We start from the raw sequence: 26,232 nt of genomic DNA, 5'->3' as shown, positions 1-26,232 counted from the left end.
ACATGGAAACTTCCTAAATATTTCGACAGTAGGAAGCTGGTTAAATATAACAACACTACATATCGGAAAAACCCCTTAGTTACATTAAAAATCAGCAATTCTTTAAAAATTCTTTTTAGATTAAAAAAATTTAATTATATATATTGGTGTGTGTGTGTGTGTGTGTGTGTGTGTGTGTGTGCGTGTGTGTATGTAATCTCTGTCTCTCTGTGTGTGGGTATGTGTATGAGAGTGCAAGTACTTGTGGAGGACAGAGGGGTTAGATCTCCTTGGAGCTGAATTATAGGCGGTTGTGAGCTGCCCTACATGGGTGCTGGGAAGTGAACTCACATCCTCTGCGAGACCAGTAAATACTCTCAACTTCTGGGCCATTTCTCTAGCCCCAAGAATTTCTAATTACACGGAGAAGTCATGTTTCTGTATTACATTAATTTAGAATTGACTTGAAGTGCTAAGAGTGATTTTTGATGGCCTATCGTTTCTAAATATGTTTATAGTGGTCATATATTTCTTTGGCAATAAAAGATGATTTTGGTTATTATAGCCAATGTTTTACATGTTTATCTGAAATTAGTTACTTAGTTGTTCTGACATTTGTCCTAATCTTCATTTGCCTATGGTCTATGTACTGATTTGTTTCTGGATCTGTAGAGAAAAGGCAGCTCAAAAATGATTTCTTTGTGCTACAAAAATAAAAAGGATGAGAAACTTTTAAAGTGAAAACTTGCTTATTTTTACATGGTCCTTTTACAACATCAAAATTCTATCCTAAGCAAGCTCTGGGACTAAAAGTGGATTCTATTACTGAGAATGTTCCCCTAATTGTATAGCACACCATTGGGGTATGTTGCAAAGACTGTGGGAATACCATAAACTGGTTTTAATTTTTTTTCCATGAAACTAGTGTGTGCTGCTGGAAACAGTTTTCATCAAATTACTGCTAAGTTACAGTATGGATACTCAAATTACTAGATATAGTTCAATTTCCATTTTAATAGTATAACTGACACAGTTTTTAAAATCCTTCTAATTATATGGTAGTCAGGAAATTAAAATTTAGGGATGGTGCCTCCAAGAATCTTGCTTTTCTCACATAGGCAGTTGCCATGGGTACATAGCCAAGGGCAGCGAGATGATCACTGCAGAGAGGAGTTCATGTAGACAGTGAAGGCTTGCCATACAGTGAAAGCAGCTAGGAGGTCACCACGCACCTTCTCCTGCCCCTTTCTCAAAGCATGATCGCGGGAGTCTGTAGTGTGCCTCAGTGTGCTTGTAGTAAAATGAGGATAACATTCCTATGTGCTATGAGTGCTGTCGCAGGTATGTGCATCCCATGTTTGCCTCAAAGTGGTATGTGTCACCTTCAACTTAGGTAGTGCATCAATAATCATTCGGGGAGAAAAGGGAGCATCAGAAGTTGGGATAGCTCCGTCATCTAGGCATATCCTTATTGGAGAACCCTCAGCAAAGTACAATGGTACCGCTATCATCAGGTAAGGACTTTGGGATTTTCTTTGCCTATGTGGGGATTATGAGAGTTTGTTTAAATAGCCTAGCATACCATTCTTAAGGCACATGTAATAATCATTATTGTTTTCCATATTGGTAGCATTATGCAGAGATTAGAACTAACATTAGGCAGAAATTGAAAATTGTATCTTGAAGCTATCTCAAAGTTAGACATAAGTAGGTTTTTTGACTCGGGGATGATTGGCACAGGCTATGGTAAAGATTAGACAGTAAACTAATATTAAACAGCCTTCTTCTGTCACTACACACCCAGAATTAGGGATTATTTTCTCTCTATAAACTTGATTCTAAGAGTTCTAAAACCAGAGCCTGCTGCATAACTAAGTATGATGAGGGACAAGTTGCTCTTTCCACATTCTCTAATAAGGAATGGTAACAGCCCTCAGTGAAGTCACTGGATTTGACTTAGATTTTCTCTGTTTGGTAGCTATCTGAGGTTACTATCTGGTAGTTATCCAATGGTGATACCTATCATTTTCCACTAGACACTTCTTGAATGAAGCTTGATATTTCTGTTCTTCAGAGAAATTGTTAGGCTCTTCTTATTTTATTCTTTTTTTTTAATTTTTAAAAATGATTTATTTAATAACAACATACTTAGAAGAAGCATATCATTACAACACAATTGACATATTCAATAACGTTTTCCTGAGGTAGGATGCATCTCTTTCAAATTTGGCTGTAAATTTTTAGGTTTACAGTTGAATTATTACAGTTATACAATATTGTACTCAGTATAAACCCTATAAGACATAAATTAAATGATGTTTTAACCTTTAAAAAGATCTCCATTTCATTATTAAAATACACAGTTTCATATAGAAAAATTCTTTTTCAATGCAATTGACATTGGATGTTTGCACATGCATTTCTAATCTCTAAATATCTGATTATTACTAGTCACAGTTGGTTACTTTCTGAGCTTCTAGGCATCATTACCATTGAAATCTACCTGATGACTTTATTTTATTCTTATAAATAAAAATCTATGCTTATTTTTCTTCCTTTAAATCTTCTGGTTTTAGTGTTCAGTTTTCTTTTTTTTTTTTGGTCAGTGTACTTGTGAGGATACATATTAGGTTAGTAATTTGAGTGGTTCTACCTTGGAAATCTAAGAATTTTGCTTGATTGGTAATATTATATTACCACAATATTATTAAAATAAGTGAAAATTGATTACTTTTTAAAGGGACAGCAAATGTTTAAGAAAAGTGTCATCAAATAAAAATGTACTAAATATGAATTTGAAAACTGTTGTAGCCTTGTTCGTGGCCCAGGGATTTTGGGGGAAATCACAGTGTTCTGGAGGATATTTCCTTCTTCTGTGGGGGAGTTTGTTGAAACATCAGGCAAACTGACAATGCAAAATGGACAATCTGAAGCCATTGTCATAATACAGGTACCAGTATGGCTGCCTTCTGTTAATCAATCTCTCTCTCTCTTTCTCTCTCTCTCTCTCTCTCTCTCTCTCTCTCTCTCTCTCTCTTTCAGTGTTTGAGTAGCGGGGCGGGGCAGTTAATATTACAGAATCAATGGCTAATTTCTGGGGATAGAATTTTACATTTTACACATTCTGTGGTAAATGACTTTTTTTTTTTAAACCTTCCCCAGGCTTTGGATGATGATGTTCCAGAGGAGAAATGTTCTTATGAATTTCGGCTCACTGGAATTAGTGAGGGCGGAGTGCTGAGTGAAGCCAGCAGCACCGCCGACATCACCATGGTGGCCAGCGACGCCCCCTATGGCCGATTCACCTTTTCCCATGGGCAGCTTGGGGTGTCTGAAGGAGCACAGAGGGTATGGTGTGGAGTGCATGAGTGTATTGCCCACATGTATGTAAATGCACCCATGTTGTGCAATGCATGCGGAGGTCAGTAGAGGGCATCGGATCCCCTGCAACTGGAGTTACAGAGAGTTGTTAGCTGCCATTTGGGTGCTGGGAATCAAACCTGGGTCCTCTGCAAGAGCAGCCACTGTTGTTAGTCATCTCTCCAGCCCTGTGCTTCAGGTCTTAATATTGTTTTTGTTTCTAATTTTGTGAGTGATCTTTAAAATCTGTTTCTTTGTTTTCTAATGTTTTTTGTAAATGAATTAATTTCTCTAATTTTATAGAGTTAAATTTTATTGCAACATAATCTTGGTATACAGAATCTCTAGAGATAATTTGTGGAGTGGTTATATAAATTAAACAAGCAAACAATTTTTTTGTAGGTCAATGTCACAGTGGTCCGGTCAGGTGGCTACCTTGGCCGTGTTCGAGTCTGGTATGAGACAGTGAACAGGACAGTGGATGCAGGTGTGGACTTCGTTCCCAAGACAGGAGAGCTCCTCTTTGAAGCCAGAGAGACGACAAAAAGTCTGCATCTTGAAATCCTGGATAGTGGCCATCCTGAAGGCCCTAAGGAATTTGTTCTTGCAATTACAAAAGTGGAACTCCAGGGAAGGTAAAGAGAGATTAGGGGGTTGTGGAGAGAAACGAAGACATCAGATATAGAGGAGAAATTAAGGCAAAGACTATTAGTTTTGTAGTTTTCTAAATTTTATTCCTTCCCACACCTCTGCCTGAACTTGGAAAGAATATGGCCCTGTTGTGTGGATACACTAAAGCCAGGGAATTGAGTGTGAGACAGCATCTCACAGTTCTATGAGGAATTAGCCTAACTGCTCTCTAGGTCAGAGGTCATCTCGAGTGGCAAAAGTTTCTTCCCCTCTTCTTGGCACATGGGAGAGGCATCTTTCCTTGGAATACCAAAGGTTGTATCATCTACTCTGTGCGTCCATGGGGTAGATGCTTGACCAGTAACAGTTTTAAAAATTTGAGTAGTCGTTGACCAAACAGGTTCAGTGTGCTTTCCACAACGATCAAAATTAATCATATTAAGACTTTTTCCTTTTTTCCTTCTCTGAGGTAGTGGAGCAGACTTGACTGACAGAGCAGAAAGCACCCTTAGTATAGGAAACTGCTCTTGGTGAGTCAGTGAATCTCCCAGTCACCTCTGCACAGACGACTTACACAGGACCCAGGAAGAGAAGACTTTTTACTAGAGTGATGCATGAATTTAGAGAACATCAAAAGGTTTCTTATACATTAAAATATATTTACCCTAGTTATATGTAAATATCATGCTTTAAGAATTTTAAACTCAACAGTTCACTCAAGGAAAAAAAAATACTTTGAGTTTACATATACTTCAAATGTTAAACTGGAAAAAAAAAAGACTCTGTATCTGGCAATGGAATGAAGGTCTTCCCGTACTGAATATATTAAAATGTGAGTTACTCACTGGCTGTCTTAATGAAGTGATTGCAGTTTGGTGAAAGTAGCTTACTGTATGACAGCTAGTTAACTAAGACTTGAAGATTTTGTCTTCTGGGCTACTCTAAAGAAGTTTCCACATGCGTTTACCCCTGGGAAACAGATTTTGCTTCTGGATAATTACTAGGTTTCCTTAGCTTTGAAAAAGGAAGCAGTGTCAGCGAGTGCCTCCTCTCTTGTGTCCTTGCTGGAGACCTGGCTGCGCTAGTTCTCTGGGGTTTCAGCTCGTCCCAGGATACGGATGATGCAGTTACTCTTGGCATTTAATATCTCACCCCACTTTTCTAACTTTGCTTTTACAATAATCTTACTAAGCAGTTTTCAACCTTTCAGTACAAGGTAGGTTATAAATAGCAGGTAGATAGAATTTGGAGAATTAAAAAGTACCTTTTAAAAAGTGCATTGACTTTGGGAATTGAAGTAATATAAAGTTCTGGCAGTCAAAGCTTGTTTGATATGAGCAATGATGTAAAAAAGTCTTTTGCAGAAATATTATACAAGTACACTGCCCTCTGGATCAAAGGATATTGATTATAATTAAAAGTATTGATTATAATTAAAAAGTATCTTAAATCTTGAGCATTTATTGGTTTGTGGCATGACACTCACTATTCTTTAAAATAACCCTCCCAGCCTTCCACTGTTCATCTGAAGTTCAGCTGGTGTTCCGTGCTTGAGCCCCAGGACCTTTTACTATAAAATGCTCAGCAGTAGTTATCTACCAGTTTATATTATGGTAGCTCCTTCCAAATTTCCTCATCATCTTATTATTTTTATATTGCCCAAACATAATAATTGTATATTAGTTTTGGTTACAGGTTGGTGTCAATAATAAAGTGATCAAACCAAAGTCTTTCTAAAACATGCCTTCAGATGAGTGTCTTAGTATTGAGGATCTTTAAGAGCATCACAGGACTGGGGAAGAGCATCTGTCAAGCATGTGAAAGTCATGGATTCATTGTTCATACTGCAAAGTACATAAAACAGTACAGTTCCTACTAGAACCAAGTTATATGAGTTAAAGGGACCTTTATGTTCATGCTAACCAAGTATGTGTTTTTGTTATCTTATTTTGTTGTGTTTAATTTTTGTTTCCTATGACTTTGTAAGAGGATACGATTTTACCATCCAAAGAAATGGACTTCAAATAGATCAACCTCCTGAAATTGGAAACGTCTCCATTGTTCGAATCATAATAATGAAAAATGATCATGCAGAGGGTATCATCGAATTTGACCCAAAGTATACTGCCATCTCAGGTAGCTTCAGTCCGCTCTTCTTAAATTGACACCATTTTCTGAATTGCAAAGAAATCTGATTCATCATATGCAAATCTTATTGGTTTTATCACAGAAATACCTTTATATTTGTATGTTTATTTATTTTGAAAATATGTTTTCAAATACCTTTAGGTAGTCTTGAACCATTCTGTGTTTTTGGCAAAGCCAAATGTTTACTCAGTTTTGAAAAAATGATGTTTAACTTTAGGCTTACTAAAATGTGTCTGTTGAAAACGTTTCTAAGGTGTTGGAGAGATGGTTCAGTTGTTAAAAATGCTTACTGCTCTCACAGAATACCAGTTTGGTCTCCAGCACTCACACTGGGTAGCTCATAAATGCCTGTAATGCTAGCTCAGGGGATTATCTCTCTCCCTCTTCCGGCTTCTGAGGACACGTGTGCTTGTGCGAGTGCACACACATGTGTGCATGTGTGCGCGCACACACACACATATAAATAAAAATAAAGTAAAACATTTCAAAGAAAACCTCTCAAAATTTGAGAGGCACATGGCAGTTAGCAACCATTCGTAACTCAAGTCCAGGGGATCTGACACCCTTTTCTGACCTCTGCAGGCATTGTACTACATGGGTGCACTTACACACATTCAGGCAATACTCTCACACACTCCATTGTTGATAAAGTTCATTTTGCATTTTTGCATCAAGAAATAAATGGGATTTTTTTCTCTTCACTCATTTTTCTTTTTTTCATTATTTAGAGAATACTTTATTAGTTTCTGTAAGTAAACCCATGTAGATAAGACCTTACACAATTAATACAATGCGTTACCCCTATAAAAATGGAAGAAAATTAAGTTTAACATTGCTAGAGCAATGAGACTGTTACTTTCTGTACAATGCCAAGTCAACATCGTAAATTTGGATACATTTTTTCCAAAGTGAACAGCACAGCTGAAGTTTTCAAAAAATTCAAATTGTATATGTATATATATTTATATTTCTATAAAAAGACAAATAGTAGCAGTATGTTATACATCAGTAGCAGCAATGGCCTTTCCAGGTTCTGCAGTCATTTGAACAAAATTATAGAGACATCTAGCACCCTCCCTTAAAAAAATAAAAGTGAAAAACAAAATCCCATAAAACAGCACAGTTCTGTTACTGTTGTGGTACCTGGCATTATTTTATTAACTTCTCAGTCATCATCTGAATAACACCATTAAGAACAGCTCTGATAAAGCACGGTCCCTACTAGGCATCATAAAGCAGGTGCAAGATGGTTTACATTCATAGAGGTATGATACTCTACTGCTCTACATCCATAATCTGGATGATCCAATTTAAAAGGCATCATTTGAGATTTGATTCTACTTTTCTAGCAGAGGGTCCAAAGGATGGTATGATACAGATCTGTAAAGAAATGCATCCTTAGAGATAGAATTTCCTTTCATTAGTGGCACAGTTCTAAGTATTCACTCTCTTCCTGAATGTCAGCTAAAAACCATTATTGAAATAAACAAACAAACAAAAATCATGAGGACTGGGGAAGACATCAGGAAAAAAATTACCTTAAAACAAAACTCCATAACCACCGGATTCATACAAAGATGACCGACTTGGGGCAAGCAAGACTCAGCCTCACTAGCACTTTACCCAATCTGTCCTGTTTGAATGGGGAAAGCTCCAAGGAAGGAAAGAGATGCCAAGCTTCAACGCTTCCGACCACAGTCAAGACACAGCATCATTTTAGACAGAAGCAGTAGCCAAAAGTTCCTCATTTGAATATGCTCAAGGATGCTGACATCAGTATTTAATCATCTGTTCACTCATCCAGGAAGAAGGGAAGATCTTCTGTACTTTGTGTTCAACGCAAACATGTTACAAAAATAGCAGGCAGCTGTAATAAAAAATAAGGCTCCTCTGCCCAGCACCAGTTATCGTCAGTTTACCTCCAAGTCTAAAGATGCCCCAGCCACATCCAAAGAAAACAAAGGGGCAAAGAAACCAGAGCTGATGTGGTAATGGGACCACTCATTGTGCAGGCTGAGCTATTCCCCTGTGGTATCCTTTTCCTCCTATTCTAGTGTTTTATCCCACCACAGAGGTTTTCACTCATTTTTTTACTAATTCAGTGTATCTGGGAGGATTTTTTGATATCATATTTAAAATATAAATTGACTGTTATTTAACCATAAGTATTTGATACCCATTAAATAATATTTAGTATATTTAGTATGTAGAGGCCAGCAAGGATCAAGATGGAAATACATTTAAAGACTTTAAATTGAAATAAAAATATTGAGGATATGTTTTCACATTACTTAATACATTTTTTTCAAGACCTGAAAATATGAGTTTGTACTTGTAGACTTTAAAATATTCATATGAGGGCTGTCAAGATGACCCAGTGGGTAAAGGTGGTTGCTGCCAAACCTGACAACCTGAAATTGGTCCTTAGAGCACACATGGATGAAAGGAGAAGGAACTCTCTGCAAGTTTTCCTTTGACTTCCACACATGTGCCATGGCATGTGTATATGTGCATGTGTGCACACGCACACACACAAATAAGTGTGAAGAACCATAGCTATAAATAAATGGTGCACAAGTTAGGTGTACTTACACATGTTATTTGTATTAAACTAAATGTGTAGAAACAATCTAGAACTGCTTCTAGAATCCTTTTCTGTGCATTCTAAGAGTCTACCATTGTCTTTGGTAAGAGTCATTTACTTGTGTGTTGCATGCACAGAAGGAATTCCCATGCTAATCATGGCATAGATTTCTTAAATTCTTTTACTGATCACTCAACTTTCAATATCTGGTATACTATATTTTTCATAAAAAATACTGGCCACGATACTTTTACTAGTTATTTTGTAAAGTGAACTATGGAAGAATCGAGAGTCTACTCTGAATCATTATTTTTAATTGCTTAGTTTTATTTGATTGAATCTTTGAAAAGCCAGTTGCTTTTTCTAGCATTCTAGTTAATTCCACATTCCTGTTACAGTGGAAGAAGATGTGGGGTTGATCAGGATTCCAGTGCAGAGGCTCCACGGAACTTATGGCCGCGTGTCCGTTGATTTCATCTCTCAGAGGTCCTCTGCTGTTCCCGAAAGTGTCCATTATCTACTGCACGGTAGTTCAGTCACCTTTCAGCATGGACAAAACCTAAATTTTATAAATGTCTCCATCATTGATGACAGTGAAAGGTTGGTCATATACAAAGCATGGGTATTGTAGTCTAACTTTTATGCATGCTCTGTGTTGACAATACATGTTCCTACTGAGAACACACAGTGAGATTTGGGAGTTCCAGGGCAGAGAAAGCGTGGGTGGGAGATCACTGTGGTTGTATATGTCATTTCATCTCGGAGGAGATAATTTCTGTTCCTTAAACAGTCTTGTTGGGATATGGCCACATCTCCTAAGTTCATCTGAAGCAATTAAAAAGAGGGAGGGAAGCCTCTTGATGTTGATCATGGTTTTCTCTGAACACCCTCTTCTTGGTGTGTGACTACTGTGCCTTGAATATGTATGACCAATTTGGAAAATGACTAGTTATTTGGATTTTACAAGCATTTTAATGTGTTTAGACTCACAGAATTGCTTCTTCTTGCTATACAGTGAATTTGAGGAGCCCATTGAAATTCTGCTCACTGGAGCTTCTGGTGGAGCGGTCCTTGGGCGCCACCTAGTGAGCACAATCACAGTTGCCAAAAGTGACTCTCCCTTTGGGGTCATAAGATTTCTCAATGAAAGCAAAATTTGCATTCCTAACCCCAATTCCACAATGATTTTACACTTGACCCTGGAGCGGACTGGAGGACTCTTAGGAGACGTTCAGGTAGAGTTATTTTTCCTTTGATTTTAAAAGTGATTTTGATATACTGTGCTTGATGTTAGATTTTATTATTCCCCAGATGTGTTTATTGATTACTTTGTAAATGTTAAATGACTTCTGCACCTGATGAGTCTGTAAATGTTTATAAGGCATGCATCTGTCCTTAGGAAATGCAAGAACAAATTAAAAATAGATAGATGAGTCTGATAAAATGAATCAATCCAACATTGAACATTTGCTGTGTGCCCAGGCAGAGAACATATTTGGGAACAGATTTGCTCTTTGTTCTCACAGTCCTGGGCTCATTTTAACAAATAGACTTGAATAGTAGCAAGCTAGGAAAAAGGGAGGAGGTTCTTCATCCCCTGCCCTGACCTGCTGGCTACCTTTAATTAGGAGATAAGGGTGTGTTGTCTGGGGCAAAAGGAATACTATATCCTGGAGAAGAGTAAGCCTGACCTGTTGGTGGTAGGAGAGGTCTACTTGATTAGGCACAACTAACAATATAAGTGGATCAGAGGGTCTAGTAGGTGTTTGATCACAAAGAACCGTTTAGGACAGGTTAAAGACTTTATTCTAAATAAAATACACCATTAAGGGAAATTTAAACAGGAAAAAGTTTCATTATATTTGTACTTAAGTAGCTCATTTATGGCTGCTGTGTGGATGATGGATTGTGAGGATGAGAGAGAGAGAGAGAGAGAGAGAGAGAGAGAGAGAGAGAGAGAGAGAGAGGGGGGGGTGGTAGAGAGAGAGAGATGGTTGGGAGGTTGCTGTCCTCTATTCCAGTGGAGAAAGAGGTGACAAGGTGTGCTTAGTTCCTTGGGCTAGACCTGGAGGCGAAGGGAAGAGAAATGAAGAATGGCTCCTAGAATTGTAGTTCAAACATCTGGAGAAATAGTAGTGCTGTCTTACAAAACTCATTAGCTGGGATGAAAAATGGAGCATTTGGGGCTGGAGAGATGGCTCAGCAGTTAAGAGCACTGACTGCTCTTGCAGAGGACCTGGGTTCAAATTCCAGCACCCACATGGGTGGCTAACAACTGTCCGTAACATCAAGAGGGGATCTAACACCCTCTGCTGACCTCCGTGGGTATTGCATGACATGGGTGCACTTAGTTATATGCAGACAATATACTCATACAAATTTTAAAAAAAGAAAAAAATTAAGCATTCTACTTTGTACATGGTAATTTGAGATCCATGTTGATGTGTTGGAAGGCATTGAAACTTTGGACCTCTGAGTGAAGATAGTAATGTGGAGAATGCAGAGTTGAGCTTTTGGCTCCTGGATTGTAGGGATCAGAGGAAGGAAGACTGAGAAGTTAAAGATGAAACTGGGGAAGGGATATGTTCTATAAGAATTATGTGAGTCCAGAAGGCTGGGACATGTTCCAGCAGGAATCCACTGTGGTGAATGCTGCTAAGCAATGAATGACAAGCACAGAGAAGCGCAGTCTTTTTCCTCATAGATAGTACAACAGCTATGCAACTTAAGATTACAGAAACCTAAAACCATATTTATTATAATACAAACGTGTTTCTGATAAGACGTAGAGGAAAACTTCCATTCATTTTTACAATAGAAATTTAAATATACTCAGAAAAGACTTCACACTCAGCAGAATTTTCCTGGTTTTGGTGTCTTACTCCAGTATGTTTTGATTGGCAGAATCCGTGCACATTGCAGAAGAACACTGAACTCGTGAACTTTATGTGTTTGTAATGTGTATTTTTAAATGTATTTTTTGCTGTCCTGTGATGTTTGCGAATGACTGAGTATTATTTTTCAACTTTCATATTTGAAAATATTATTTTAAGGACAGATGAGTTGATGGAGTAGGACTTAGCTTGATATATTCTAGAGTAGTTTTATATATGGCTATATTTTCCATTACTACATGTACTGCAATAATTTCTTGCTTAGAATTGACCATTTTTACTAAAACTAGTAACACCCCACAGGTGAACTGGCAGATTATAGGACCCAATTCTCGGGAAGCCTTACCACCACTGAATGCAGACATTGCAGACCCAGTGACTGGAACCTTCTATTTTGGAGAGGGAGAAGGTGGACTGAAAACCATCATTCTGACAATCTATCCTCATGAAGAAACTGAAGTTGAAGAAACTTTCATAATTCAACTTAAACTTGTCAAAGGAGAAGCTAAATTAGACTCTAGAGCTAATGATATTACATTAACAGTAAGTTTGACTATATTCCACAAAATTTCAGATTTAGTAGATTTATCAGAAAATACATTTGTATTGTTTAGGACTTTTTTTTTTTTTTTTTACATATTTTACCAATCATTTTGTTCAAATATTCTGCAACTGTCTTAGAACTTTTTTCAGTTAACACTGAGTCATGGGTATCATTCCTTTTCATCTTTTCTAGACAGATTTTATCACATTGTAATAATTGCATGATATACTACAGGAGAATTGTATATGATTTATTAATTTCATTGTTGATTAAGATTAGGGTTACAACAATAATTCTTTCATTAGTAAATTTCTGCCAGCACAAAACATAATGAGTAATTTGAAAAAATAATTTTAATATCTTTAGAAATATTATTTACAAAATTATGTCCTATGTGTGTGACTGTGTGTGAATTTAAATTCTTATGCTGAATTGAAAAATTTAAAACTACATGAAGTGGCTAGAGATGTGGTTGAGTTTGTAGAATGTTTGCCTAATGTGCATGAAGCCCTAGGTTTGATCCCCATTACTCCATATGCCAGGTGTGGTGGTGCATACATAAAATCTCCGCACTGGCAAGTTTGAGGCAGGAGGCTCAAAGTTATCCTTGGCTGTACAGCAAGTTCAAAACCAGCCTAGGATACATGAGACTCTTAGAACAAACAACATGAAGTACTAATAATTCCTCTGGGTCAAATGTTCTTATTTTTTATAGTAGTTAATTACATAGCCTGCTTATTGGTTTTTATGGGAAATTTTTAGTGGAATGCTAAAGTACTTATTTTAAAATATTAGAGAATATTTTGTGTTTGAGGACTATTTGGCACTTCTAGAGAAGAGACATTCATTGTATCATGTTAAACACTGAATATCTCTGTCATCAAAATGTATAAAAATTGTTAACTTATTACAAGTCTTACTGTTTGAAGGAAGAATGATTCTTATTCAGTTAGCACAGTGTTGTGGTGTTGGATCAGACCTGAATTTAGCTTCTTTAATGTGAGCTACCCAGTCCATGAGAGCTGGAAAGTGCTGGGAACAATAAAGGCTTCTGAAAACAGTGAGGAGAAATGATATATTTTAATTTTGGAAAATACTACTGTTTGGGTTCTGAATCTGATAAGAGGTTTCCTGAAAAAAAGAACCAAAGGAACACACACACACACACACACACACACACACACACACACACACATCCAACTATCTAGGATGGGAGAGAAGGGAGAGAGGAGAGGGGACAAAAGGGACGAGAGGGGACAGGAGAGAGAGCAAGCGAGAAAGAGATATGCAGAGACAGACAGAGAGAGACAGAGACAGAGACAGAGAGGAGACTGAAACTCAGGAAACTCAGCAAGGAGCTGCAAATGTGGTCTTGGAGTTCTGTGTGCGCAGGGCAGTAGACAGGAAACTCAAGCAGAGTTGCTAGGTTTTAGCCTTCCTTTAATGGATACTCACTGAAGCTATTCTCTTGAGTCTTTCGGTTAGTTGGATGAGACCTACCAGCACTATTGAGGATAATCTCCTTTGTTTTGAAATAAATGATTCAAAGTGTTAATCATATCTACAAAGTACCTCCACAGCAATATCTAGAGTGATGTTTCACCAAACAGTTGGGCATCGTATTCTTGACTATTTAATACATAAAATTAACCATCTCAGGGGTTGGAGGTACAGCACACACAAGGCCAAGTTTGGTTCCTAGCATCAAAATTAACAACAACCGTCCTAGGGCCTTTCTGTCGCTGTCTACTTTATATCATAGCTAATAGAGACTAGTTAGCTAAAGCCAAGTGGATAAATGTATAAAGCATAAGGTGAATAAATAAAAATTCAGACTTCAAACAATTATTCTTTTTGCCTTCTCCAAGTGACAATTTTCTGATTACTTCTACTATCTTCGGAGAATAAGAACCTATTTATTCTAGATTAGTAGATTATATTCAAATGTTACTTTTGTTTATAGTTTCCTCTGGTTATCTGTGTATTAATCTGGTAGATATTATAGTTTGATCATGATTACTGTATATGCTATTCACTTCCTATTAATGTTTATTAGATACAAAAGTTTGGCCATCCAAATGGAGTTGTTCATTTTGCACCCGAGTCTTTATCTAAGAAAATGTATTCAGAACCACTAGCATTAAATGGGCCCTTGGTCATTTCTTTCTTCGTGAGAAGAGTCAAAGGCATCTTTGGAGAGATTATGGTATTACTTTTCATTTGATTTTCCTAAACAGAGTTTCAATTTGCCTAATATATGTAGTTGGTGGAAAGGTGGGACAGAGAAACTTCATGTTCTAGTTAAAGATTTTTCTGATTTATGTTATAAATTTTCAGAGACTGTAAGATGCTTACAGCTTTGGATTCTCCAGGCATCATCAGCCCCTGATGCTTTCTTTCTCTAAATCAGATTTGGTTACAGTGATCTGGAAAGACAATACTCACTTATCATGAAGGGATGAACTATGTTGTATTCTATTATTTGCTATAACATGAAAACTTCCCTGTCAAACCCCTCAGTAATCCCACTTTTTTGTAAATTGCTTATATTTGTCAAAGCTTTATCACAGAATGTTTACAGTTAGCAAATGTTTGTTAAGGCATTGCATTTAGGTGTTTATTGATATAGACTGCATGATACCTTTAGAGGTTCTCCTGGATTTGGCTAACAGATAAAACTCATCTGTTTGCAAAAATTGTCATTTGTGAAATTCTTCTATATACTTAAGCACTCTTCCTGTATTGAAGATTAGCTAGTATTTTTTTCTTTTGAAAATTTGTGGTTTGGTGGTAACATTTATGAAGTAGTGATTAATTCTTGGTCCTTTCTGGCATGCTAGACTTTGTTTTATTTATCTCTTCTAACTGGGCTTTTATTTTAAAAGGAAGTATAACAATAATATTTTTAAAAATCCTGTCTTTCAGATTGCATATGACAGTCTGAAGGAGTTAATATATTTTCCAAAATAACATATATTTAGAGAAAAGAAACACAAGTTTCTTTTTTGCACATTATAGAAGAAATGTAATTGAAAAGTTTCTGGTTCAATATGCTGAGTTTTGTGACTTTGTTGAGTATTTTTGCCCTTCATTACAGGTTCACTGGGAACTAAGCAGTGAGTTTGATACCACTGGAGACTTTCTTTTCACCAGTGGACTTTTTACCATTGCTGATGGAGAGAGTGAAGCTACCTTTGAAGTCCATTTACTGCCAGATGATACTCCTGAGATAGAGGAAGATTATGCCGTCCATCTTGTTTCTGTAGAGGGCGGTGCAGAACTGGATCTGGAGAAATGTACCACATGGTTCTCTGTGTCTGCAAATGATGACCCGCATGGCATATTTGCCTTGTACTCAGATCACCAGTCAATACTGATTGAGCAGAACCTTATTAGATCCATCCAAATTAATATAACCCGGCTTGCTGGAACATTTGGTGATGTGGCTGTTAGATTTCAAATACTATCTGATCTTAAAGAAGAGCCAGTTGCTTCTGAATATGCAGAGAGGCAGCTGGTGGTCAAAGATGGTTCCAGATACAAAATGGACCTGGTGCCCCTGAAGGAGGTTTGTAGCATTTCTTCAAAATCTTGATAATTCTAGCAGAACTCCTTTAGGAGAGCCCTTGCTTGCCTCATGATCAGTTGAAAGCTTTACTCTGATACTTAAAGGTAACCATGAAACTGCTCTACAAAATGTGTAGTAATTACTGGATGATACATTTACAGAGTATGAGTGAAAAACTAGATGTATTTGGAAATAGTAGGTTTTGTCCAGAGAACTGATGCATGGTCCCTGAACTCACACACTGATAACTGCTTCTGTTCTCAAAAACCTGGAGCATGGGAATTGCCGGGACTTTCTGAGATGATAATGAGGAGATTGAGCAGCAAGCTGCTCTGCAACATTTTGTGTGAGGGTGATAGGAATGCAGAGCTTTGGAGTTGGTAAGATGGCTCAGTGGGTCAGGGCACTCGCTGCCAAGTCTAATGGCCTGTGTTTAATCTCATGGATCCACATGGTAGAAGGAGAGAACTGACTCCCACAAGTCATCTTCTGACTTTCCCAGAAGAGCTGTGGCATGCACCTGCCACCCCCAGGAGGAAATAAATGAATGTAATAAAAATTATTTTAAAAGGGGACACATGGATTTCTTGTGGGTCAAGAAAATATCCTAGCAGTTTGTGTAAGCCCCCAGAAAGTGATTAGAGCACTTTAAAAATCTTCTCAAGAATAATACGAATCATATCATTCTCTATGAGAAATGCTAGTTGTTTCATAAATACGGTACTTCATGGCATATACTACTTTATGGGTAAGAAATCTGCCCAGATTAGAATCACCTTGAGAAAAATACAAAGGTACATTGTGAAACTGGAAGGGAATCTCAGGGTCATCAGGAGAGTATGTTGCGCCTGTTGAGGGATAAAGAGTGGAATTCTCAACCTTTTGATGAGCACCCAGATCAGTTCAATAAAATGTTCAGCATTGGGGTGCTGCTTTCATTAAGTTATGATGGTTAGCCTGTGCTAGCTAGGAAAGAACTAGAACAGACAGTAAGACTTGTCCATTTTTATTAAAGTAGCTTTCCCCTATATGTAGCCAGGTTGATGGGCATGCCCAGAGTTGGAGAGATCAGAGAAGTGTTGAAGAATCATACCATGACCCGTTTCCCGCTGTAAATCTGAGCCGTGGGTCATAAATAGGAAAGCTCTAATTGAATGTGAAGTTGAAGTTTTAATTAATGTAGTCTGGTCTTTTATATTTCTGAAAACGACAACTGTAAGATTTACTTAGAATATTGTTAAAGGGCAGTAGAAAGAAACCCCACAAGACACAGGAAAAATGAAGTAGTTTCCTATGAGTTTCATCCAAGTTCATAAACTTATGATCAACGGCAACCAAGCTCCTTGAAGAAGAAGCAGCATGCCTGTTACAAAAGTTTGCACTTACCATGCCATCTTTTAATCTTTTCTACATCTAAGTCTTCACTTTTGTTGATATTTAAAAGGGAAACATTGAAACTACTTAGTGAGGCATTGGTTTCAGAGCTGTTCCTGTGTTTCCGTAGTTCCATGGAAAACTGATTCAATGTCATGTCTGATTTATCTTTTCTAAACTCAGTATTCTATGCCTAAAAATTATCAGGATTGGAAGAGTGAAAAATTGGGAAAGTGAGAAGAGTGTTTAGTTAGCCGAGTATTATTATATGAAGTCTTTATTTACAAACCAGAAAAATTAAAAAAAAAAAAAAACAAAAACCATCCTTAGTCAAGCACAGTGGTTCATGCTTGTAATCCCAGAACTTTAGGTGAAAAGGCAGGAGTATCCCAAGTATAAGGCCAGCCTGGGATATCTGGTGAGACCCTATCTCAAAAATACTAAACAAAAACCAATACAAGATACTTAAAGTGTGTGATTTAAAATATGACTCACAGCTGATCAGCATGCAAAGAATAAGAGACCAGGGAGTGCTCAGTCTTAAATGGAACATCTGTATTCCATTCCCTCCTGCCAAGGCTCAGGGATCACTGTGGAAGAGAAAGTGGAAAGATTGTAACAGCCAGAGGTAGTGAAAAACTGTAAAATACTATTTTCAAAACATGACAGGGCCTCTGTACATAGGAATTCAAATCAGCTGTTTCTGTAGACACAAGACAAGGTCACACAAGTCACCCAGGTCACAAGGTCAACCAGGCATTGATGGAAGAGAGGCTCACAGGGTTCCAATAACAACTCCTTAAAACTTCCAAGTTCCTGTTCAAATGAGTCTAACCACTCAGCTTTTCCTCATATCTATTATTGGCAAATGATGGCTACTGAGGGAGAGAGGGCTTCAGTTTTCTTAAGGGGTATGGCCCCCGAGAGGCTGCCCATGCTCCAGTGGATGACCCTATACCCACACACGTACTGGCAACGCTAAGTAAATTCAGTGGATTAAAAAGAGTACATGAAATTGGGAGAGAAAAGTGGTGAGGGCCATATAGGAGTAGATGGAAGGGAAGGAGTGGAGTGGATTTGATCAAAACATATGCATGCGTAAAATTCCTAAGCAATAAGTTAAAAAATAAAAAAACTATAAATGTTTAAAAGTTTGTTGCATACATTCATAGTAGCACAGTCTGACCACATCTGAACCGTAATTTGCTGGTGGACACTAAAGATCATTGCTTTAAGTTTCAAGGAATAGATTTGTATCATTTTATAATAAGGATTCATTTGCCAATAAGGTTTGGCATAGAGAAGAGATGAATAATCTGTTATTTGTACTCCATAATGCTTGTAGTACAAAATCCTCTTTTATTGTAGGAAAACAATGTCTGATCTGCTTAGCTATCAGGGTGTTTCTAGTGGTACTTGGAACATTTTGAAGGACAGTAGTCACTTTTTCATTTCACATGGAGATCTTCATGATATAGTTTATAATATCATTAGATTTTCTTTTAAAGAGATTTTTGTTTGTATGTTGCTAATTATGTGTATATGTGTGTGTCTCTGTGTGGATATGTCCATGTGAGGGCAGGTATCTGCAGAAGTCAAAGGGGTCAGATCCCTCAGGAATTTGTGTCACTGGAGGTTGTAAGATGCCTGATATAGTGGCTGGGAATTGAACTCTGATCCTCTAGAAGAGCAGTATGTGCTCCTAACTGCTGAACCATCTCTCTACCCCTGATACTGGATTTTCTTAGTACCGTATTTGAATTATCATCTATGCATTTATTAATATCTGAACCTATTTTAATTGCTTTTATGATTTCTTTTTTACTAAAGGGTAATAAAACTTCACTAACTGATGTGTATAAAAAAGCTTCTGATTTTCTGCATATAATAACATCTTTCATAACCTATTTCAGGTCTCTTGGTATCTTCTTTCTCATATACATTCCAGGGTGTGTGACATAAAACTGAACCGGGTCATCTTTTCATTTCACATGGATATCTTTTTGTTTGTCTGTTTTGTTTTTTTTGAGACAGGGTCTCCCTGTAGCTCCAGCTGGCCTGGAGCTCACTATATAGACCTGGCTGGCCTCTGTCTCATAGAGATCTGCCTGCCTCTGCCTCCTGAGTACTGGGATTAAAGGTGAGTGACACAAGGAAAACCTAATGGTGTGGTTTATAATGATACTTGGTTTTCTTAATACCATATTTGAATTATGTGCTGTTTAGTTTTTGTCAGTGTGACATAAACTTGGGAAGAAGGAAACTTGGTTGAGAAATTGTATTTATCAGACTGGCTGTGGGCATATCTGTGAAGGGTATTTTCTTAATTGTTAATTGATATGGAGATCCCAGCCCACTTTGGGCAGTGCTATCCCTGGGCACGCGGGCCTAGTCTGTACAAGAAAAGTATCCGAGCAAGCCAAGGGAAACAAGCCAGTAAGCTGTGTTCCTCCATGGTCTCTGCTTCAATTCCTGCCTCCAGGTTCCTACCTTGAGCTCCTACAGTGTTGGAGATATGCATCGATATTTTACAGCCATAAATTATTTCTATTTGTACCCAGATACTCATCATAGGTGATTTTAAGACTCTATAAAATAGGATCAGTGAGGCTGTCCTGGGTCAAGGAAAAGAAAGGACATAGAGGAAAATGTGATCAACCCCTTAAAACTTCCAACTTCCTTTTCAGATGAGTCTAGCCATTCTTCTGAATAGCTTTACCTCACATCTTCTGTGATTCATGTTTAACTTTAACGTCGGTCACCCTGAGGACCTGTGTATGTTGACTAGGCCCATCTGCAGAGGGGCTAGGCAGGGATGCTCAAATGACTGGGTGCTGATACTTCATTTTTTTATGAAATGGGAATGAAATGTCTTTAGCTCTCCAGCCATGAGCTGACCTGCAGGGGGATGGGAACACCTGGAAGGAGTGAATACAACTGACTGAAATTATGATGCTTAGCACTGACATAAAGTTCATGTTCAGTGATGCCATTTTGAGAGAATGAAACTTAACGTTTTCCTCATGTTGTACATTTGAAATCCCATGATATACACTTTACACATTTGAGGATGTGATGTGTGTTAAAGTTCATTATGTTGAAAAGATGGTTCTCAGACATGGCTGCTTTTGCACTCAGCAAAGATGCAAAATTTGTAGTAATATTCCTGGTTTGGAGCTAACTTAGAAATTAATCATCACCAATAGCAAATGTTTTAATGAGAAAATATATTGCAAGTTTCATAAATACCTCCAGTGTGACAACAGTTTTTAAATTCAAAATTTTCCATTTTACTCATTGCTAAACTTTTCACACCATCAATCTAACACATTGTGTTAATGATTTTTATTTGCCAAAACTATTGAAATAATGAAGACACCTAGGAAAACATCCATTTTGAGAAATATTAGAGTTATTAGTTCTTTGCTTAATGATGAAGAAGACAGTAGGTTTTCAGGGCTCTTGGTGCCAACACTCCACTGTGTGCTCTTTCCATCCCCTTGGCACTACTTCTGTGATTCACATAATTTTTTAGGCCTTTTGGGCACACGTGGATGAATTGCAAATTTATGTGTTTATTCTCTACAACTTCTGCTCACACCACCCTCTAGAAGCTGGTGTCTTATTTCAAAACAAGGGGGAAAGGACAGCTATTGGTGAAACTGCAGGCTGATAACAGACCTAGGCAAGTGCTTATGATTCAGCTCACATCTCTATTTTATAATCTGAAAATTCCTTCTTAATACTAAATTCACTGATACTGTTTGTTTATAGGTCTTCCTATCATTGGGCTCTAATTTCACCTTGCAGCTGGTGTCTGCGACGCTTGTGAGTGGACATTTCTATGGAATGCCAACAATTCTCCAGGAAGCAAAATTTGCTGTTCTTCCTGTTCCAGAGGAAGCTGCCAATTCCCAGGTAATTGGCCCTGGATGTAGTTCTCTCAGTGAACCACTAGAGGGCAGCGTGCATAGGAAGCGCCAAGATCTTAGGGAATTTTTTTTTTTTTGGCTTTTTGAGACAGGGTCTCCCTGTAGCCCCAGCTATCCTGGAACTCACTATGTAGACCAGGCTGGCCTCGAACTCACAGAGATCCGCCTGCCTCTGCCTCCAGAGTGCTGGGATTAAAGGTGTGTGCCACCATGCCCGGCAAGAATTTCTTTTTTAAATATAATATTTTAATAAACTCTTTGAGGATTTCATACAATGTATTTTGATCATAGTCACCTCCCCACTCCTCCCAGATCCACACCCACCTCCCCACTACCACTTAATTTTGTGTCTTTTTAAAGTTTTTATTTAAACAAAGTTTTTTATTGAGCTTTTTGTACATTTCATATAAGAGTTTTTAATCAAATTTGGACCCCTTTCCCCATCCATGTCCCTTCAATCCCCCCCCACCAAACTTCATGTATTCCGCCATACATGTTAAGTCCTGTCCAGTTAAGCATTTGTTCCCAGATGTCTGTTGGTGCAAATTCATCCACTGGAGTCTAGTCAGCCTATCTAGAAATTGTTGGTAAGGCGTACTCTCCCTCGCCCAGCAGTAATCAGTCTCCAATAGTTCCCAGACTAGGGCCCACCCACCACCCATTTCCCTCACTCCACTCTTGACCCTCGTCTGATTGAGTTGACATGGGTCCTGTGCTCGATGTGGCACAGGACATCAAGTTCACATGTGCAAGCTTCCAGTGGCCTGAAAGCTTCTGCTTCCCTATGTTTGTGGACCAACCCTGTCTATTACAATCTTTCTGCCCCCTCTTTTGCAGTGGTCTCTGAGTCATGGGTGGGAGAGGTTTGATATGGGAGTCTTATCCAGGGACACACACTCTACAGTCTCTTATTCTTTAAAAGTTGGCCAGTTGTGGTCTTTTGTGTACATCACACTCTGTTGTATAAGGAAGCTTCACTGGTGAGAGTTGAGGGATGCACAAATTTTCTCTCTACCCCCTGTTCCACGAGTCTTAGGTGTAGAGTCTTAGGTTCCACTGTTGATACGTCACCAAGAACTGGGCATCTCTCAGACATACCTTCTCTGTGTCTGACCAGTTGTGGGATTCTACAGTAGCCTCTGTCTGTTGCAAAGAGTTACAAAAAGAAGCTTCTTTGATGAGTGATGTATGGTATACTTGTTTATAAATATAAGGATCCATATTTAGCATACGGTTAGAAATTTCATTTGTCTAGAGATATGACAGAGATAGTGTTTACTCTAGGATCTATGACCTTTCCAGCCGTGTGCATTTGACTGTAGTTATAGTGCCACCCATGTGTTTACTCCCCACCCAATGGGGAGTACCTCTCCCATTGAGAGGGTTTTGAGTTCAATTAGATAGCTAGCTGCCAAGTACCTCCTAAATAACAGTGCCACTACTGCACTTATTTTTTTTTTTAAAATAACCTACTGAGAGTCCAGATTGTGCTGCCCATATACTTATGGGTGTGGGGCCAGCCACTGATGCATGGGCCTCCTACCAGAGGCCATACCTTTAAAGAAAACTGGCAAGAGGCAATTTTTTCAAGATTAATCACTTTCTTAAATCTCAGTAGTCCTGTGAATATCAAAGGAGCCCTTATGTAAAAATAAATTGTCAATTTTAATTATTAGTTGGAAAATTTACTTGCCTTTTTAGGGTGTTAAAAACATTTTTATCGTGTGGAGTTGGAATAAAAGGTCTAGAATTTAAAAAGTAGCAGCCACTTGAAGCAGACATTTTTAAGTATTAATATCAAATATTTAAGATTGAGGTAATTAAGCTAAATTATTAAAATTGGTATGAAATGTTAATGAACATTTTAGACTTCTTCCCTTACTAACAGTATGCATGTTTGTATATAACATCTGGACTTTGGCTTACTGTGTCAATTTGTGCTGATATTGATAAATACTGGTGACAATTCTATCCAGAGTCTGTGAGCCCTCTGAGTTCATTGTAGGAAAGACTGATTACCAGTCACCTCATAGGCTTACAAGGAAGCAGCTTTCCTTTTAGGCCCTTATGAAGAAATGGTAGGGTTGGTGACCATGCAAGCATTTTGAAAGCCATTCTGAGACTGAATCCCTCCCCACTCCTTTATAAGGGAGCACCAGTGAGAAGGGCAAGCCTGGCCCAATATGCTGCTGGATCCTGTGCAGATGATTGTGTCAGAATGTAGGTGTATATGATCACTGGCCATTAAGTGGTGTTCTTTGGCTGCTCTGTCTTAGACATCTCCTCTACTGGGAATGCATTTGTTCAGTCTCTAAAATGGAGTCAAGCATTAAAAACAGGAAGAAAATCAAGTTGCTATTGTTGTTTTTCTTTTCGAGCTCCAGAATGTTCCTGTGGAAACACACACTTCAAATGTATAACTGCTGGTACTCTAGATTTCTCTCTGTTGAGACTAGAAGTAACCAGAGCTCTCCAGATCAGTATGTGAAGCTGGGACTCTGGTTTTATTATAAACCACTGATCAGAACTTATTTCACCAGTAAACTACACACCCTGGAAAGATTGCCCTTAAAATGAAATCTTATTTGATGTTTGTGAAAAAAACACTTACTTAAATTTTTGAGGCTTTCTGAGCCTCACAGAAAATGTCAATGTAATCAAAGGACTGAAACAAAAACAACCTTAATAGAAGGTTGAGATTTTCATTTGATAAATGAAGGAAACGTACTATATCTTAGGAAGAAGACAAATTCTAGACAGATCAGTTTCTGAAAAGAAAAGAAAAAAAAAAAAAAAAAAAAAACAACCTTGAAAAGTCATTTAAATGTTGTCTAAAAGCTGGGCATGCTGGTACCTGCCTACAATCCCAGCACCCTGGGGTCTGAAGCAGATGAAGAGTTCAGGGTCATCGTTGGCTGTAGAGTTAGAGACCAGCCTGGATACATGAAACTCTTTCTTAAGATAGACAAATAAATTAAAGACACATGACAGTTATAAACTTTTAAAAGAATGCCATTTAAAACCTTTTTCTTTCATTTAACTATGATTATATTTTTCTTTTGAATATTTTACATTCAAAGGATTTTTATTTTACTAGAAAAGAGAAAGACTATAATCCGAAGTATAAAGCAGAATGAAATTTCAAATCTGAGATATTTCTTAAGCTTTTCACCTTTGACTATATTGTCATAGACTGTAATAATTTCTATAAACAAAAGTTTAGCCCATTCTTCAGAAGCCAGGAAAATTTAGAGAGAACTTAAATTCTCCAAGTATATCTTTCTTCAGGTTGGATTTGAATCTACTGCTTTTCAACTTATGGACATCACAGCTGGCACGAGCCAACTGATGATATCCAGGAGAGGCACCTATGGTGGGCTTTCTGTGGTCTGGACCACTGGATATGCGCCTGGGTCCGAAATCCCTGAATTCATTGTGGTCGGCAACATGACGCCAACACTAGGTGAGTACTAGCTGATCTAGACTAGCTTGCAGAACATGAGTTGTGCAGTTGACCCACCTTTCTGAGTTGTCTCTCTTCTCGACACTGAGCTGTTAGAGTCCTAATTTGGTGCTCCCAGATTGAATACAGTGCTTCTATGTACAGTCACGGTGGTACAGGCTGCTTGGTGAGAAGAGAAACTGCTTTTACTCAAATTAGAAACTTTATACTACATGTAAAAACTTTTGATACCAAGGCAAACAACTCAGTCACCTCCTTAAGGATTTGTTAAAAGTAGTTCTCAGTAGCCGGGCATGGGTAGCCCATACCTCTGATTCCGGTACATGGGATGTAGAGGTATGAGGATCTGTGTGAGATCCAGGCCAGTGAGGTCTATATAGCAACTTCCAGGCCTGCTAGGGCTACAGAGAGATCCTGTCTCAAAACAAAACAAGAAACAAAACAAAAATAATAGCTCTCAGTATCTTATTTAGCTCACATGTCAAAAAAAAAAAAAAAAAAAAGACACAGCTTTGTACCCATTCACATGCTCACCTAAATATTTCTGCTGAAAAGGCAGCTGTTAATTTGTATATTTAATTTTAAAAATTATGATATTAGTTTTAAGAGCTCTAGGTTTCTGTGATGATAGTTACAAGCCCCCCCACCCCCTTCTGTCAGGTCTCAGGATCTTTGCAGCGCCCCCTCCTTCATTTACAGTGTCTTGCTGGTCAACAGGCTGATATCACAGTAACTCATAGATCTAATGACTCCAACATAGGAAGTAAGATTGTTCTCTCAGTGAGGATGGAATGATTTTTATTTTTCCAAGTCTCACTAAGCCAAGAAACTCAATAGCCACTGAAGCACTTTAGAAGATGAGGGTTGGGCTCAGGATAGTAAAAAGGACTATATTGCCATGTCAGCTTCCATCCCAGTAGAAATCTCAGTTAATATAGAGTGAATCTGCTACACAGGTAGAGTGGGCCTCAGCCACTGCACGGGAGCCAGATCTGCATCAGCTACTCATGGTCCTTGCTTTCCTCTTGGCTTGTCCCCTAAGTTAAGGAGCTTTTATTATCCCTCCTATCTACAGTCCTTTTTCTACAATCTTTTTGTCACTTTGTGTGTGATAGGTCTGACTCCATACAGTTTAGATTTAGCCACTTAAGATCCATGTGTAGAAGAGGTATTATACTTTATGCATGTATATGTGCTTTTGTGCTTATGTATAAAGCTTTCAAAGTTTTTTAGTGAATTTACAGTAACTTGAGTAAAAATAATAGAAATTCCTAAACAGTAGGTATTTATCTTCAAATAGGTTTGATTACTTTCTTGAGCTTTTTATAATACTTTTATAAACTTAATGAATAATAAAATCAATGAATTTCTATAAACTCAGCGAGGTGATTAAACAGTTGTTATAATCGTCAGAATTTGTGACTTTTAAAAAAAATAATCGAACGTAAAATACATATATTGTGATATTCTACCCTGAACTTCTGCTGTAAACATCTTTTTAAAAAATGCTGGAGTGAGTGGGACTGGAGAGAGCTCAGCAGTTAAGAACACTGGTTGTTCTTGCAGAAGATTGGGCCTTGAATCCCAGCACCCACGTGGCAGCTAACAACTGTCTGTAACTCCAGTTCCAGGGGATCTGACAGCCTCTTCTGTCCTCCACGGGCATTGCACGACACGGGGGCACTTACGAACATGCAGGCAGTACACGCATACACATAAATAAAAATAATAAAATAAAAATATTTTTTAAAATGCT

At 38.0% G+C, this 26,232-nt stretch overlaps 1 protein-coding gene across 1 annotated transcript in view; it reads left to right on the top strand.

The window, feature by feature from the left end:
* The window catches only part of Adgrv1 (adhesion G protein-coupled receptor V1), a 595,268-nt gene that overhangs the window by 181,124 nt on the left and 387,912 nt on the right, over nucleotides 1–26,232 (top strand). Inside the window, exons 60-71 of the mRNA XM_008829347.3 lie at nucleotides 1,373–1,493; nucleotides 2,791–2,929; nucleotides 3,142–3,327; nucleotides 3,742–3,974; nucleotides 5,957–6,105; nucleotides 9,100–9,301; nucleotides 9,717–9,936; nucleotides 11,899–12,138; nucleotides 14,196–14,345; nucleotides 15,237–15,707; nucleotides 20,856–20,999; nucleotides 24,302–24,480. Coding sequence (XP_008827569.1) covers nucleotides 1,373–1,493; nucleotides 2,791–2,929; nucleotides 3,142–3,327; nucleotides 3,742–3,974; nucleotides 5,957–6,105; nucleotides 9,100–9,301; nucleotides 9,717–9,936; nucleotides 11,899–12,138; nucleotides 14,196–14,345; nucleotides 15,237–15,707; nucleotides 20,856–20,999; nucleotides 24,302–24,480 — 2,434 coding nt within the window. The remainder of the gene's footprint in view (nucleotides 1–1,372; nucleotides 1,494–2,790; nucleotides 2,930–3,141; nucleotides 3,328–3,741; nucleotides 3,975–5,956; nucleotides 6,106–9,099; nucleotides 9,302–9,716; nucleotides 9,937–11,898; nucleotides 12,139–14,195; nucleotides 14,346–15,236; nucleotides 15,708–20,855; nucleotides 21,000–24,301; nucleotides 24,481–26,232) is intronic.

Source organism: Nannospalax galili, unplaced genomic scaffold, assembly GCF_000622305.1.
Source record: "Nannospalax galili isolate Female #2095 unplaced genomic scaffold, S.galili_v1.0 scaffold173, whole genome shotgun sequence".
Taxonomy (NCBI): domain Eukaryota; kingdom Metazoa; phylum Chordata; class Mammalia; order Rodentia; family Spalacidae; genus Nannospalax; species Nannospalax galili.
The sequence above is the reverse complement of the archived record's forward strand: the minus strand, read 5'-3'. Positions and strand labels throughout refer to the sequence as shown.